The sequence below is a fragment of the Trematomus bernacchii genome, unplaced genomic scaffold (assembly GCF_902827165.1).
Source record: "Trematomus bernacchii unplaced genomic scaffold, fTreBer1.1, whole genome shotgun sequence".
In the NCBI taxonomy this organism is placed as follows: domain Eukaryota; kingdom Metazoa; phylum Chordata; class Actinopteri; order Perciformes; family Nototheniidae; genus Trematomus; species Trematomus bernacchii.
In genome coordinates this window covers 5,250,487-5,265,516 of record NW_022987828.1, presented here as the reverse complement: position 1 = coordinate 5,265,516, position 15,030 = coordinate 5,250,487, and the positions used below count along the sequence as shown (strand labels likewise).

Genomic DNA, 15,030 nt, shown 5'->3' with positions numbered 1-15,030 from the left:
TCTCACACACACACACAACAGTGTTGCAGTCGGGAAGAAAAGCAATGTGGAGCGGCATCTCACCACTTCATAAGGAGTTTAACCGTGACACTTTTCGAAATCCCGTTTGTGTGTCCCCACTTTACAAATAGGCCTATGTTTATTTTATTTTTTTCGCCACGGAGGAGCACACAGCCTCTGTGAGCGAGCGAGACGGAGCGAGAGAGCTAGAGAGAGCACACCTTTATCTATTTAATATAGCCTAGTTGTAAAAAATAAAGTAAGAAATCATTCCAATGTGTACTATAGGACAGTAAAAAAAAAAAAAGGTTTAAAAGGGGAGTGATTAGTAAAATATGCATAAATAAAAAGAAAGAATGCTATAGGTTACATAAGATAAAAATAAACAAGTTTAAATGATTTGTTATTGGTTGTGATCATATTCTAAAGATGTTTGGATTATTGAAAAGTATACAGCTCCCTTTCATGAGTGTTGAGAGCTGTATCCATAAATTCATTTTGTGCTCAAAGTGCACCAGATTGATGCATTTAACTTCAACATTAAAAAAAAATAATCTTCCCTGGGGTGCATGCCCCCGGACCCCCCTAGAGGATGTGAGGTCCACCCCCAAATAAAGCAGGTTAAAATAATTAAATTGAATACATTTTCTTTTAGTAAACACTGAAAACGGGTCCCACAGACCCAAACAGCACACAAAGGTTAAAGGTAAGCATATAATAATGTTAAAATGTGCTAAATATATACACTGCAAAAAACAAAAACAAGAGGAGTAAAAGTAGCTCACGACTTGTTTTATTTTTTGAAAGTAGCTCTCATCCTAAAAAAGGTTGGAGACGCCTGTTATTGTCACTCACCTCTCGCGAGAGTTTTAAGTGACGTTTGCGGAAGTTTACATTCCGTTTGGTAAAAACGTGTCGCTCATGGGAGCTGTGAGAAAGCCGGTTGCGGGATATCTTTAGCTCGCATGTTCCAGGCAGTTTAGCAGCCCTCTACAATGAATTCCGTTTTAATTAACGCGGTTTTGTCCAGCTCTCCTGACTACGACATGTTGTTTGAGTCTCTGAGCTGGCTGAGTGACTCATGGCCGGGGACGGAGCGAGTGGAGGCGCTGACAGCTTTCATAGAAGGGCTCGGACCACTCATAGAAACCGACACTACTCCGTTTTCAGCTGCGAAAGTTACATCTATCAAGGATAAAATCGACTCGTTGGTTTTGACCAGGTGTTTACCTCTTCTCTGTAAAATATCAGCAGAAGCAGGTGAAGGTATGCGCTGCAGGGAGAGCACCGCTGCTGCCTGCCGACTCCTGAGTGTCTGTTTCCCGCTGTGCGACCGGGCGGTGCCGGGGCAGGTGGCTCTGTCTGTGCTGCAGTCGCTCCAGCCGTCAGAGGAGGAAGATCCGGGAAGACTCAATGTGGAGGTTGCCAGTGAAGTCATGGCTGCTTTAATACCTTCTCTGTCAGCAGATGAAAAGCTCACACTCACCATCCTGTCATCTGCTCTGTCCTGCATCAAAACACTCCCTGATGCACTGGTTTCTAAAATCACAGTCAGGCTTCTCTTAACTGTCCTGAAGTGCTGCAGCGGTGAAAGGCTATCCAGCATCCTTAAAGTGATCGTGGATGATCTGAGCAGCTGGCACTCCTCTGACCGCACACCTGTGGTCACAGAGCGGGCACTGCTGTGTTTCACCGCCCTATCAGACCACCTGCTGAAACCTCACAGCCTCCCTGCCTCTTCCTCCTGTGATCCCGACCCTCGTCTGTCCCTCCAGTTCTGGAGGATGGTTCAGGATGGACTGACACACAGAGATAGCGTGTCACGTAAGAGGGCGTTGTACCTGCTAAAAATGTGCGTGGCCCTGTCAGAGGAGAAGAGGGAGGACTGTCCTCTGAATCCATCAGAGGAAGGTAAACGTCTCAGATTTGCTATAACAACATAGGGATTTTTGGATTGTTTTCTCACTGTTTTTGAATTGGTTGCAGAAGACATCTTGTTCAAATGGGCCTCTAACAGGAACAAGTTGCTCAGAGAGTTCTGGGAGGATTATGCACTGGTGATGGAGACCCTGGAGGAAAATCAGGTACAAAATCCCACATGAGTCTTTTTTCACTGCCAGTTCAGGTGTCATCAAAACAGCTTTGAAATATTGCCTTTCTCTGTTTCCTCTACAGATTCATGTTGTCCGGCCAGTTCTAAACAGAATAGACACGTTGATCCAAACAACAGTGAATAATAATCAAGGTTTGATCCAGTTTGATTTATTTAGATCTTATCTACCTCTTCTCAGCAATTGTATTTAAAACATTTTTTTTATTTCGAGCATCTCTGGATTGATTTGGTTTGGATGTTGTGATGCAGCTGTTGTTAAAGAGTTGTATTATGAAAACCTCCCTTTTTCACTGCTTGTGCACATACATTTGGGTACTTGGAATGTCTACCGAAAGACACAAAAAGATGAACATTTATTGATATGGGAGTTCTATTTAGCTTGGATCAGAAAATAATGCGATTTAACAAGACGTTCAGATTTTGTTCCTCATTCTATCTGATGCAGGATCATCAGAATATACCATCTTGTAGTTTGTGCCTGTTGTCAGTGGTTTGTCTGTGATGCAGTTTCAGATCAGGGCTTCTTCCACCCGTCCTGGCTGCTGTGTGTGTACCAGCGGATGTTCCACAGCGAGAACAAATCCTTGATGAGAGAGGGAGTGTTTCATCTGCTCGAGCTGCAGGTCCTCCAGCAGCCAGCCTTTGCTTTGGCCTTTTCTCAGGTACAGGCTCAGACACACTTTTTTAATGTCATTTAGGCTTATTCATTCAACTTCACTGAAATCATTTTGTGTTAAACGTGTGCATTTAAGTGTCCTCTGCTGTTGCTGTGCTCCTCAGTTCATCGTTGGCCCTTTTATGAATGTTCTATGTGAAACTTCACTCTTCCAAAGGTGAGGGTTTAAAGATAAAAACACCAAGCCAATAAATGAAAGTAAGAATTACTGTGTTATTAAGGCCTCATTAACCCGCTTTATGTCCACATGTAGGTCACTTGGGCAAGGTGTAGGGGATTGTCCTGAGATCGGGGCTAAACTTCAAGTCTTCATTGTCACCTTCTTCAGCAGCCTACCTTCAGAACATAGAGGTAAAACAGAAGCCACAGAGAATACATGTTTACATAGCTCATTCACACTTCCCATGGTTAAAATGCCTGTCCTCCTCTGACCATTGTGTTTGTTTTGTAGGTCGTATCTTTCTGCAGATGATTCAGCAACTTTGCACGAAGCACTGGTGTGCAGCACCCCTCCTCTTCCTCTCCCAGGCGATATCCAAACTGCCCCCAAGTCCAATGCTGGGGGTCGACGGGCTCACTGCTCTCAGGTCTCTCATCATGATTATTGTTAGTCAAGCTGTGTCCGAGCTGGTTGTGGTTGATATGGAAGCTCATTTAATCTGCTCTGTTTTACAGGGAGGTTCTGCACAGCACTATGATCACTCATCAGGTTCTGCTGAGAGGTGCTGCTCAGTGCTTCCTGCTGAATAGCGCCCTCTGTCTCACAGAAGTGGTAAGTCAAGGCTCAAATATTTTGCATAATGCTAAACCAAACACTGAACTCACCTTAGGGCCGTTGTTTTGCATCGTAAGGTGATTCTGTTGTTTTGTACAACCTCTGTGCTTTCATATACAGCTTTAAAGTTAGTGAGCTGCATAATTAAAATATGTTGTTTCAGAGCGCAGTGACCCTCGATGATGTTTTTAGTTTCCTGACACATTTTCGTGCCGACGAGTCGCTGTGTAGAGGGACTCAAATGTGGAATCAGGTAAGCTGTAGCAGATACGTTTGAAGGAACATCTGACTTAATATGTGGTAAAAAATAAATGTCAGTCTTTTTGCTACCCTATGTATTTGTGGCTGTAGACATGTACCTGGCTGTTGGACAATGATAGCCGTTTCAAGCCCAGGCTTATGGATGGAGATTGCACTGGTGCTGCTACAAAGAAAGAAACTGTAAGAGACTACGTTCAAAGCGAGATGCACACCTATCTCCGCGTACCAGCTAGCACAGGTAATTCAGAAGTATGATAGAAAAGGGAAGGATTTTCTTTTTGTAGACATGTTGGTTGAAGTACCTTCCCTCTCCTCAGGTCACACTGAGAGGTTACCAGACTTCAGAGAGGCTGATAAGTTGGCCAGGGCCATTTTGCTGTGCGTAGACTTGGAGAGAAATCAACTTGGAGCAGAGTTCGGTAACACTCTGGAGTCATTACTGTCTCCGCTGCTCGACACCCTGAGCAGAGTCAGCACCAATATGTACCTGCCTCTGCGTAAGAGCGACAAGAGTCTGCAGCTCCTGCTCAGACTGTTCCAGCTGGGAGGAACACCGAGCTGTCAGGAAGCTGGAGAGGAGCAAGGTTTGTATTGACAATACTGATCAACTGTTATAGCAGTCAAATCCACCCTTATGCATATGCAGTAGGGACAGTAGATGGGTAGGTGCGTTCCTGCAGTGAATAAATGTAACACCTATTCTTACAACTAACATTCACTTGGTGCTCTATTGGGATTTAATATCACAATATTCTTTCAAACTCGTAAGCATTTATTTATTTATTGGCTTAGCTAACTTAAATGTGGTACATTCTTTTTTGTTCTCAGTCAAAAACGCATCTTTGTGCCTTCTGACATTTAACTTAACATAATTATTTCAGGAATTGAGGGATCCTTGCTCTTTGGGGTAACTTGTTTTTCTTGAATCTTATACTGGGGTCAGCTTAAAGGGCAATAATTGTCCATTTATGCATTGATTTAATACTCTGGATTTAGTATTTAGTATCACATCATTTGAAACCCAGCTTGAATGCTTTCTTTGTAATGTAGCTATTAGAACACATTTAAAAACCTAAAATACAAGAATGATCCAGATAATAAGCAAAATATGTCCCATTTTTAAATGTTATTAAATTGCTTTAAAGGTGGGGTAGGTAAGTTTGAGAAACCGGCTCGAGATACACTTTTTGTTATATTCCATGGAATGCTCTTAACATCCCAATAGCAATGAATATCTTAAGTGCTTTGATAAAAAATCCCTAAAAAAATTTCATCTGTGAAAGCACGACCAATCATTTTAGCCGGCCCGGCTAAAATAACTGGATGGCCTACCTGCCTGTCAGCCTTCCATCTGTGCACAAACTTATCTCGTGCCCTCATTGGTCATGTGCGCGTTCGTGTGTGTTGGAGGAGGGGCTCTGTAAGGAAGTGGCAGATTTTTTCCGGCTGTGTATTTTCAAATTCTAGCGCACTCGAGCTGGTTTCTCCAAAATTACCTACCCCACCTTTAAGTAGAATGTTTATGGGTTGGGGGTCAGAGATTAATTGATTAACTCTTACTCTTTTTCACAGTGGATAACGTAATGCTTGCCATGGAGAGGCTCATTTTTAAACTTGTTGACCCAATCCAGGAGTTTATCCTGAGGAGGCTGCTCGGGGAACTGCAAGAGGTAAGGCAAGTTTATTTATTTAGGTAAACAGCGAGTCAAATAATTCACTGTCACTCCAACAAGCACATATTCCCCTATCTGCTAGCGCTGCCATTTACATGTTCTGTTTCCTTCCCAGCTGGTTGACGTGGAGCGGGCAGAGCTGTATCTGTGTGTCCTGAGGCAGCTGGTGGTCATGTACAAGTCTACACCACAGCACCACAGTAACATTCAGCAGAACTATTTCCCTAAACTCATCAAGAACAGCCTCAAGGTCCTGCAAGAGCCACACCAGCAGGTACAATGCTCAGGCAAGAATGTAATGCATCTGTTTTGTTGCAGAATCTTTTAACTCTTCATCTTTTTCCCACTGCCAGATCAATTCTGTGGCCAACCAGGTGGGACGAGCAGTTGCTATGGCATCCCTGGCTACAGTGTGTGGTCTCGGGGAGCAGGAAGTGATCGACATGCAATCAGAGACCATTTCCGCACTGAAATCACTGAACGACTACTTCTACAGTCCAGTGTCCACTTCCTGCCAACGTCAGTCCTCGCTGGGAAACTTCAATCAATGGCTGCAAAAACCACAGACAGGAGACGGCTCGAGGTCAGTGAAAATCTGTTTGGAGTACACGGTAAACCTTCAAATAAATTAAAGAACAGCATCAAATAAGAGGCTATTGGGATTGAATATCATATACAGTACACGCAACAGCATAGCATAAGGTACAATCTCTTGTTTCCTTCAGTGATGGAGCGTTGCAGGGTCGTCTGCTGCAGGACTGGGGACGCATTGCTGCCAGTTTTTTGCGGGACCAGTGGATTTGTCTGAGCTTCCTGATTAAGGCTGTTGGGATTCCTGAGTCCATAGAAGTTTCCAGAGCGTCCGAGACACTTCAGGCTGCTCTGAGCTGCAGCGTGGAGGCCCTGGCTCTGCTGCCCAGTGACCTGGTGTTGCCTGCACTCACCTTTATGGAGACCGTGCTGCCACAAGTGAGTCTCTCAGATACATTTAGGTGAAATGTAAACAATTGAAATGGCGTGTTCGGGCTATAACAAGAAATTCCTTGCTCTTATAATGTGAAGAATCTATCTAAAAAACTAAGGTAATATGTGTTGTTTGTTTTTGTAATTTAAATCTTTATTGTCACATTATACATGGCAATAACATGCTGGTTACAACAACATTACAATCATGTAACAAAAGGCCAGCAAGGCAATACAAAATAAAAATAAAATAAAAGGCTAGGGATATGTCTTCATGTTATTATATTCTTGAAGATACATTTATCTATTAGCTATTGTTCCAGTCAAATTTGTTGTGTTTCTTGCAATCTCAATTTATAAGTCAGTTTTTCCATCAAAAAGATTTCTTCCACAATTGTTACCCATTGGTTTTTCGTTGGTGGTGCTTCCTTACCCCAATTCCTAGTGATAGCTTTCCTGCTAGATATTAGCAGAATTTTGATCAAATATTTGTCACTTGCAATAATTTACATAAATAGAGTACCAAACAACTTTTAGAAACCTCATACCCAATTATTTGATGTATTTCCTTACATATCATAAGGTAATATCTGTTTTAATGTCTGGTTTGCTTGTGTTTTGATCCCAGTTACTGCTAGATGAGGAGGCCCAGTGTGTAGAGGCTGTGAATCTGAGCTGGGATCTGGTTCAGGGCCTGAGCACTAACGCCCATGACTTCTGGCCGGCCCTGAAAGGCTTCGTCTCCATGGCCTTCCACCATAAACTGCTCGAGCTGACACACACTTCTGCTCCGACTCTCCTGTGCACCTTGAAACAGGTGATCAAAATCACGCTGGTTAACTTGGAAAGAAAGTGTCTTGATTTCACTTGTATTTCAACATACATCTTTCTATAATACATGCATATATATTGTTTTTTAGATAGCCAGTGAGCTGATGGAGCTGTCCCAGTCAAAGAGTGGAGTGTTCGGTGTGCTGATTCAGCACTGCTGTCACACGTGGCTGCCCACAGGCGGAGGCAGCAGCCACACCGGGTTTTCTTCTGTGTTCAGCCACATCAATATAATCAGTGAGGCTTGTGTCTACGGACCAGTTTTCAGGAGAGATCAACGGTAACTTTTACAACTTTTCTCTGATTTGCACAATTGTTTGTCAGGACTTTTTAAATTATTTCCTCATGCTCTCTTTTAAAGGCTCATCCAGGATGTGCAAACGTATGTGGAGCAACTCGGTGAAGAGTGTTCTGCCAATGTTGCAGTTACAAGGTGAGCTTCAGTTCCCTCTGATGGCAGTTTGTGGAAATGTAGGGTTTTATGGCTGTGATTTAAGATTGTGCCACTAGATGTCTCTGTTGGTGTGTGGATGTTTTCACATTGCTTTTTTGAATTTTCCAGTGATAACAGAGATGATCAGTTGCCCCGCACATGTGTACTGGCTTTCCTCAGCCACCTGGATTCCTCTAATCAGCAACACGAAAGACTGATGGAGGAACTAGTTATGGATTTGTTAAAAAAGGTAAGATGTAGATCAGTTTAGGTTGTGTCATGCAGTCGAATTGAGTGTCAAATAATATTTATTTTTATCTTTCATATCAACATTTTATGATACAGAAAGTGAATGCAAAATCATATAAATAATGTAATTGATGCTCAACTCATCAACAAAAAAAAAGTGAACCCCCCTCTATCTGTACTTTGCTTGAAATCATTAATTTGAAAAGAATGCGAATATATTTATAATATCATGAAATGATATGATATACAATATATAATATAACAAGCAATATCACCTAAGCCCTGAGAATAGTTCCAAGGATTTATTTCCCATGTATCTACATTTGAGCTTTTTTTTCTGAGAATAAATGACAGATGTGTTGATCATGACATTTTTATATTGCACCCTAAAAATACATGTCTGATCCTCAGTGAGATGTATCTGTTTCTACAGTGTTTACTATGTTAACAAATAATTCTATGGCAACAGATAATTTTTGCGATATGATTTTGCATGTACATCCATTACAGCAAATTAAACAACAGTTTTCCATTATCTCCCGCCCCACCCCCCCGTCCCATTTCCCCAGGATAATGACATTTCGAAGTCAAAAGTACGTTACTATAGCAACTCCCTGCAACATCGTGTTAAAAACCGAGCATGGCAAACAATGCTGCTGTTGCTGCCCAAACTCAGAGAGGTAAGACAATTACGCTCACACTAGCAATCTCACAGGAAATAACCACTCAGAAAGTGTGTGTGTGTGTGTGTGTGTGTGTGTGTGTGTGTGTGTGTGTGTGTGTGTGTGTGTGTGTGTGTGTGTGTGTGTGTGTGTGTGTGTGTGTGTGTGTGTGTGTGTGTGTGTGTGTGTGTGTGTGTGTGTGTGTGTGTGTGTGGTGTGTGTGTGTGTGTGTGTGTGTGTGTGTGTGTGTGTGTGTGTGTGTGTGTGTGTGTGTGGTGTGTGTGTGTGTGTGTGTGTGTGTGTGTGTGTGTGTGATGTGTGTGTGTGTGTGTGTGTGTGTGTGTGTGTGTGTGTGTGTGTGTGTGTGTGTGTGTGTGTGTGTGTGTGTGTGTGTGTGTGTGTGTGTGTGTGTGTGTGTGTGTGTGTGTGTGTGCTGGACTTTGAATCAGGGGATAGCAAGTTCAAACCCCACTGCAGTCAGCATGTCGTTGTGTCCCTGGGCAAGACACTTCACCCCAAATTGCTCCTGTGGGGATTGTCCACAGTACTGACTGTATGTAAGTCGCTTTGGATAAAAGCGTCTAACAAATTACATGTAATTTGTGTGTGTAGGAGTTTGTTGCCACTTTGCTGAACCATGTGTTTGAAGCTGGATTCTGCAGTAACCATGCCTCTGTCAAGTACCTGATCGAGTGGATGATGATTTTGATCCTCGTCCGCTATCCACAACACATGGATAGCTTTTGGGTCTGCTTCAACAGGGTGAGCTCCCACTCTGAAGACCAGACACTGATGTGTTATGAGATAAATATTACAATTATTTACTGATTCCTTAAATACTTTTTTATTCTTCTTTATATTCATAGTTCCACATTTGTTGGTAAACGGTTAGATAGAAACAATATATCTTCCCATGGTTCTGCTCACGTGCTCAGACACCCATTCCTATTACTGTATTGCAGCACTGTTTAGTTATAAATATTAAAAAAACAATCCGTACACATAAAATATGACGAATTGTGAGACACAAGGAGAGAAAAATACAATGAACTAAATAGACTAAAGGATAAAGTAACAATTGGATAAATAAGCCAACTATGTGCAGTTACATTTGGTGTCAGTAGTGCAATACTACATCGTAATATCAGGTGCGTCCATTTGTTCTTTATAGAATATATTTCTTTGTTTTCTGTACAGGATCATGAAAAGACCAAGACAAGCATCTGCACCTTCCTGTCAGTCCTGGTACATTTAAATGTCATCATTCCCACTCTTGAGGATGAGGTAAAGCCGGTGATGTTTTTCCCGACTCACAATTTGTATTGCATCTTTTTCTGTGTATCTACAAGATCTCTGTTTCTGTGTTTTTAGGATACACATTTGCGTAAAGCGCTGGACATCATCCTGCAGTGGTGTTTCAACCATAACTTCAGCGTGCGCCTGTATGCATTACTGGCCCTGAAGAGGGTGTGGAGCCTGGTGGGGGTCCGGGCAGAGGCAGTTTGGGGAGGGCTGTCCACTGTGATCAAGGCCTGTCTGAACCAGGCTGAGGCCATGCAGAGCACTGGGTGAGAGCAAAACACCTAAGACAATCAGAAAAATGTTTTTGTAAATGTGCTAAAGAGTTTGCTGTGTCACCATTTAGGAATGCCAACAAGAATTGGACGAGGATTCAGGAGCACTTCTTCTTCGGTGCCTTTCACCCTATCAGGGATTACAGTGTCGAGGTGGGCTAGTATGTTTCTTCTGAACAGATGAACCCTTCTTAAACACAGTCAGATGTTTTTATAACATTTTCTATTTTTGTTTTGCTTTCCCTAGACAATATTCCTCACATTCCCCAGTCTGTCGGAGTTGGCTGATGATGAGTGGATTCCCCTCTGGAAGTTTGAGAAGCTCTCATGTTTTAATGAAAGTCCATCTTCTCTTTTGAGAAATCCTGCTCCTGACCTGAGCCAGCTCCAGCCTGGAGACTGGATCCAGCAAGACAAAGGTACAGTTAGTGGCACCTATCACAAGCCACAGGGGACCACCTGACACAACATACTTTAATCTAACCTCGATTCTGTTTGAGCTATCTGTGGTGTTGTTTCCCCCAGGCGAGGAGAATAAGGAGGAGCGCTGGGCCGAGGTGCAGAAGAAGATCACTCCCTGGAGGCTGGGGATCCAGGAGCAGGAGCCTGAACTCCAGCTGGTTCCCCAGCAGAGGGCTGCTCGAGTGGGCAAACAGCATGGCGCCCTGCTGGTGGTAGCCTCACTTATCGACAAGCCCACCAATTTAGGAGGTCAGGAGCAGCACGACAAATTACACTCCTACAATTTTACAATACAAGGAGTATTAGCAGGAATTATATAAAATGTAAACCGATTGTGGAGAACGAACATCACAGGATTTTGTTTGGTTGGTTTGATGATCTGTGCAAAGAGGTCAAACACAGCTCAGCTAAAACCAATTAATAGAGCCTTCTTATCAGAGACAGGGAGTGCCCAGCTTTAATCAGACACTCCTATTTTATGTTCTCCTCAAGTGTACTCCGATGCTTTTGTCTCTGATGATAAGGGCCTGAATCAATCACAATTTGTTTATTAAGGAAAATACCCATTTTTAAAACCAATATTGATACTTTGAGCAGGAACATAAGCTTGGCCGTTCTGTAAACAGTGTACTTGAAATTGCGCTCTCAATTGCTATTACAGGTGTTGGTTTTGTACATCAGTCTGTGTCCATGATCACAGACTGTTTGCCATTTTTGCTAAGTCATCACTGCCACAGATTATGTGAAAAAAGAAAGGAAAAGTCCCCTTTACTCAAGGCAATTTAGAATTTAGGCAAAGTAGATAGATGTTACAGTAATGCATGTGTTTCTTTTTTTGTTGCTCTAGGTCTTTGCAGGACCTGTGAGATCTTCGGTGCGAGCACTCTGGTTCTGGATAACCTCCGCCACGTCAGTGACAAAAACTTTCAGGCCCTGAGCGTCTCCTCTGAGCTGTGGCTTCCATTGTTAGAGGTAAAGTGCTATCTCACATTTCACTCCAGTGATCAGGGTTACCACTCTGTCTTTAAGACAGATCCCCAGTGGACCTGTGAGCTGAGAAATGTGTGAGTTTCACCGGATGGCTCAGCATTTAAATGATCTTAGTCAAGGCAGAAAAGATGGATGTGCACAGAAAGGATGGATGCTAAAGCCAAAACATTAATGCGCACCTTGGTAGAGCATTTCTTGTTAATTTTAAAAGCATTAAACATTCAACGAGGCGCATGCAAAATGCTCCTTTCACTTGAGCTTAACCCAGGATTTTTCTTTTATCCCCAATTTTCAGATGTATGGATCTAGTTTAGTATGACCAGAAATGACCCAAAAGTTCAACATATTTATTTATTTATTTATTTGTTTATTCAACACATGGCAGTTATTTTAAAATAAAAACATGTACACTTTACACAGATTTGTTTTGTTGTTGAAGCCCATGGTGGAAAGGAGCAGGGAGAAGAACATCTTATTATACCTGCCTCCACTTAAAGAAATTAACAAAACATTAAAAAACTTAAACTTGAATCTCAAGGGAAACGGGTGCATTTATTCATCAAAACGAATGGAAAAATAATGAACACATCTGCTTTTAGGTGCCAATGCATTCACCTATTTACTCAGTAGCATAGGCAATAAAACCCATTTTTGTCTTTGCATCAGGTAAAGCCACTGGAGCTCACTGACTTCCTGCAGGTGAAGAAGAGTGAGGGGTACTGTATTGTCGGAGTGGAGCAGACGGCCAACAGCCAGAGCCTCCAGGACTACCAGTTCCCTGAGAAGACTCTGCTCCTCCTGGGGTATGAAAGCGTTAAATCTTAATTTTTCCATCAATGTGATAACCTGCACACAGCCAGTTGTGCATAAATGCATGCAGCCTTCTGTCTTCCCAGGCCCTTTGTGACTCTCACACTGATAAAGATGTGAGCTGACGAGGCTGTTTAATGTTATCTCAACGCTTTATTGTGTTTCCCTGGGGGGGGGGGCCAGCGCCTCTCCTCTCCGTGGTGTACCTGTCAGGGCATGCTGGACTGTAATTGGCTCTCCCTGAGGGGGAGAACAGGGGAAATACATTTACACAAACCAGCGCAAGCAGTGTGATGACATCAGCAGAGAAAAAAAACCTGTATCTAGTGTAGTTTGAGTCACAATGCTGCCCTTTGGCTTTCATTAGTTAGGACACAATAATTACTCTTGTGAAACCATTTGTAATTGTATACTGCTGCCGTTTGCGTCAGAATCATGATTTACTCTCCCTACTAAATATGCAGGTAGAGAGAGAGACATGAATATGCATCAGGTCTGTGTAGGTTGATGTTTTGTTTTACCCTGTTCACTCAAAGGTTTGAGTGGTGCTGTTAGTTTAAACTCCCCGTGTGGGAGCTCAATCTGGAGTGCTCTCTCCCAGCTGTGCTCTCCCCAGCACAGCATCGCCTGGCTCTAATCTCTCCCCAGGTCGCTATTATCTCACCCGGATGCACTCACTATAAATGTAGCTCATCAAATCGTGCTTTTCTTACTCTGTGCCACCCTCTGTGGACTCTTAAACGACAAACTCATTGCTTTGCATGGCCTTATATTGCTGGATCGCACTGTATACTCAGTTGATTACAGAATGTTACTGAGCTCATGAGTCATCTGAATGAAAAGCCCATTCCTCATAATTGTGAGAATTATGATGGAAGTTAAGTTGGCCGCTCATGTTCAGAGTTCTTAAATGAGATCAGCTGGGTAGCCTCATAACAGCAAATAACGGCCAGAAAAAATATTTATATTACACATCAAGGTTAAACAAGAATACAGATGGTCTGAGGTTTTATATAGATGTCAGGAAGTCAGTGTTGCCTTATCGCTGATTGGATGTACATTCCAATGTAAATCCTGCAGTGCAATTTATTTGTTTTAGAAATATGTTCTGTCCTCTGCTATTGAGAAAACAAGCTATGTAAGCTTCTGTTGAGCTTAGTCTGTATTTCAGTGGTGTTTATTCTATGCATTTGAATTATATTTTCTCTTTGATGAGAATCACATTTTAAAGGAATGGATAACTATTTTGGGAAATTCGCTTTATTCATTGCTTTTTTCTGATTGTAGAATACAACAGATAAGAACACATAGATACCACTCACATGACAATATGATTAATATGTAGCTAGATCCACTGTCTGGTTAGCCTAGCTTAGCATAAAGACCTAAAATACTTACTTTTGGGGATATTCTGTCAAAAGATAACAAAGTACACCCAGATCAGCTCTAAAACTCGCCAATTAACACTTTAAAGGTTTTAATATATTCTCATGTATATCTCACCGGTGATCCAATTGGCTTATTTAAAAAAAAAAAAAGTATGATTACTTCAAAGAAATTGAATATACAAACTGTTGGACAGTCACTCATGCCTAATTGTTCCTGATACTTATATACTAGCATTCTACAGTATATTGTGTTTCCTCTTTTCTTACAGCAATGAACGAGAAGGTATCCCGGCCAATTTACTCCAAATGTTTGATGTGTGTGTGGAGATCCCTCAACAAGGGGTCACCCGTTCCCTCAATGTGCATGTGAGCGCTGCCCTGCTCATCTGGGAGTATACACGGCAACATCTCACCTCAGCTGAAGTCAACTCGAAACCAGAAAATTAAGAAGAATTCAGCACTGCAGACATATGAACTTGACATGTGACTACTGCACACTGCCATTACCTGCTGCTCTCTGGTAACAAGGGTGTAAATCATCTTCAGAAGCATGAAGATGAAGATGCCAGGATTAGAGGATTCTTATTTTCTGTCTGAGTAAGACTCTATCCTTTGAGAAGTTAATGTGGTCAGCAATCATCAGAGCTGGTCTTGTTCCTTAATGAGAGTCAGGAATAAATATTAAACTGTGGTTATTACATCTAAATATTCCACTGGGCATGCTGTTTTATATTAAAAGAGGCAGAATAGAATCAATCTGGCACCAGAAGTGGAATATAATGTCCATCCCAGGACACTACCATACATGATGTATATATGCTGCTTATGTGAATGCATAATTGCCGTTTTTAATTAAAAATAACTGTTTTCAATACAGTTTAATAAATCCAACTTTGATATTTTAAGTTGTGTGTCTTTTTTTTCTAAATGTATTGTGGTTAAAGATTGCATCAACAAAGGAAACTGAAGGGGTTAATAAGGCACAGGAGGTGCTGTTCACCCTCCCTTCCATTAAAAGAGCAGAGGAGCTGGTTCACCTGGAGACCGTCCGAGCAGCAGATGGAGTTGAATCATTTATTTTTCCGTCAAGTTTACGCTTTTACGTGACTCATGATGTGAGGATGGTAGCTGTCTTCGGGTGGGACATGGAGAACCTGGACGGCTCCTGGT

The 15,030-nt window shown here is 42.1% G+C and overlaps 1 protein-coding gene across 1 annotated transcript; it reads left to right on the top strand.

Moving 5' to 3' along the window:
* The first annotated feature begins 913 nt into the window (after positions 1-913).
* On the top strand, positions 914-14,765 carry tarbp1 (TAR (HIV-1) RNA binding protein 1). The gene is made up of 29 exons (XM_034152699.1): positions 914-1,911; positions 1,987-2,084; positions 2,176-2,245; positions 2,621-2,775; positions 2,894-2,946; positions 3,043-3,140; positions 3,241-3,376; positions 3,465-3,561; positions 3,728-3,817; positions 3,916-4,063; positions 4,143-4,409; positions 5,398-5,495; positions 5,614-5,772; positions 5,852-6,081; positions 6,224-6,467; positions 7,090-7,278; positions 7,382-7,572; positions 7,654-7,725; positions 7,855-7,975; positions 8,544-8,654; positions 9,249-9,398; positions 9,834-9,920; positions 10,008-10,204; positions 10,282-10,363; positions 10,458-10,629; positions 10,736-10,921; positions 11,520-11,644; positions 12,329-12,465; positions 14,130-14,765. The coding sequence occupies exons 1-29, from the start codon at positions 996-998 to the stop codon at positions 14,305-14,307; spliced, it is 4,857 nt and encodes a 1,618-aa protein (XP_034008590.1). The 5' UTR covers positions 914-995; the 3' UTR covers positions 14,308-14,765.
* The last annotated feature ends 265 nt before the right edge of the window (positions 14,766-15,030 follow it).

Excerpts from the sequence above, each read along its gene's own strand:
- tarbp1 (XM_034152699.1), top strand. The coding sequence starts at position 996 with ATGAATTCCGTTTTAATTAACGCGGTTTTGTCCAGCTCTCCTGACTAC. Across the intron at positions 4,064-4,142 it reads CCGCGTACCAGCTAGCACAG|GTCACACTGAGAGGTTACCA; the intron begins GTAATTCAGAAG and ends CCCTCTCCTCAG. Across the intron at positions 5,496-5,613 it reads TGCTCGGGGAACTGCAAGAG|CTGGTTGACGTGGAGCGGGC; the intron begins GTAAGGCAAGTT and ends TTTCCTTCCCAG.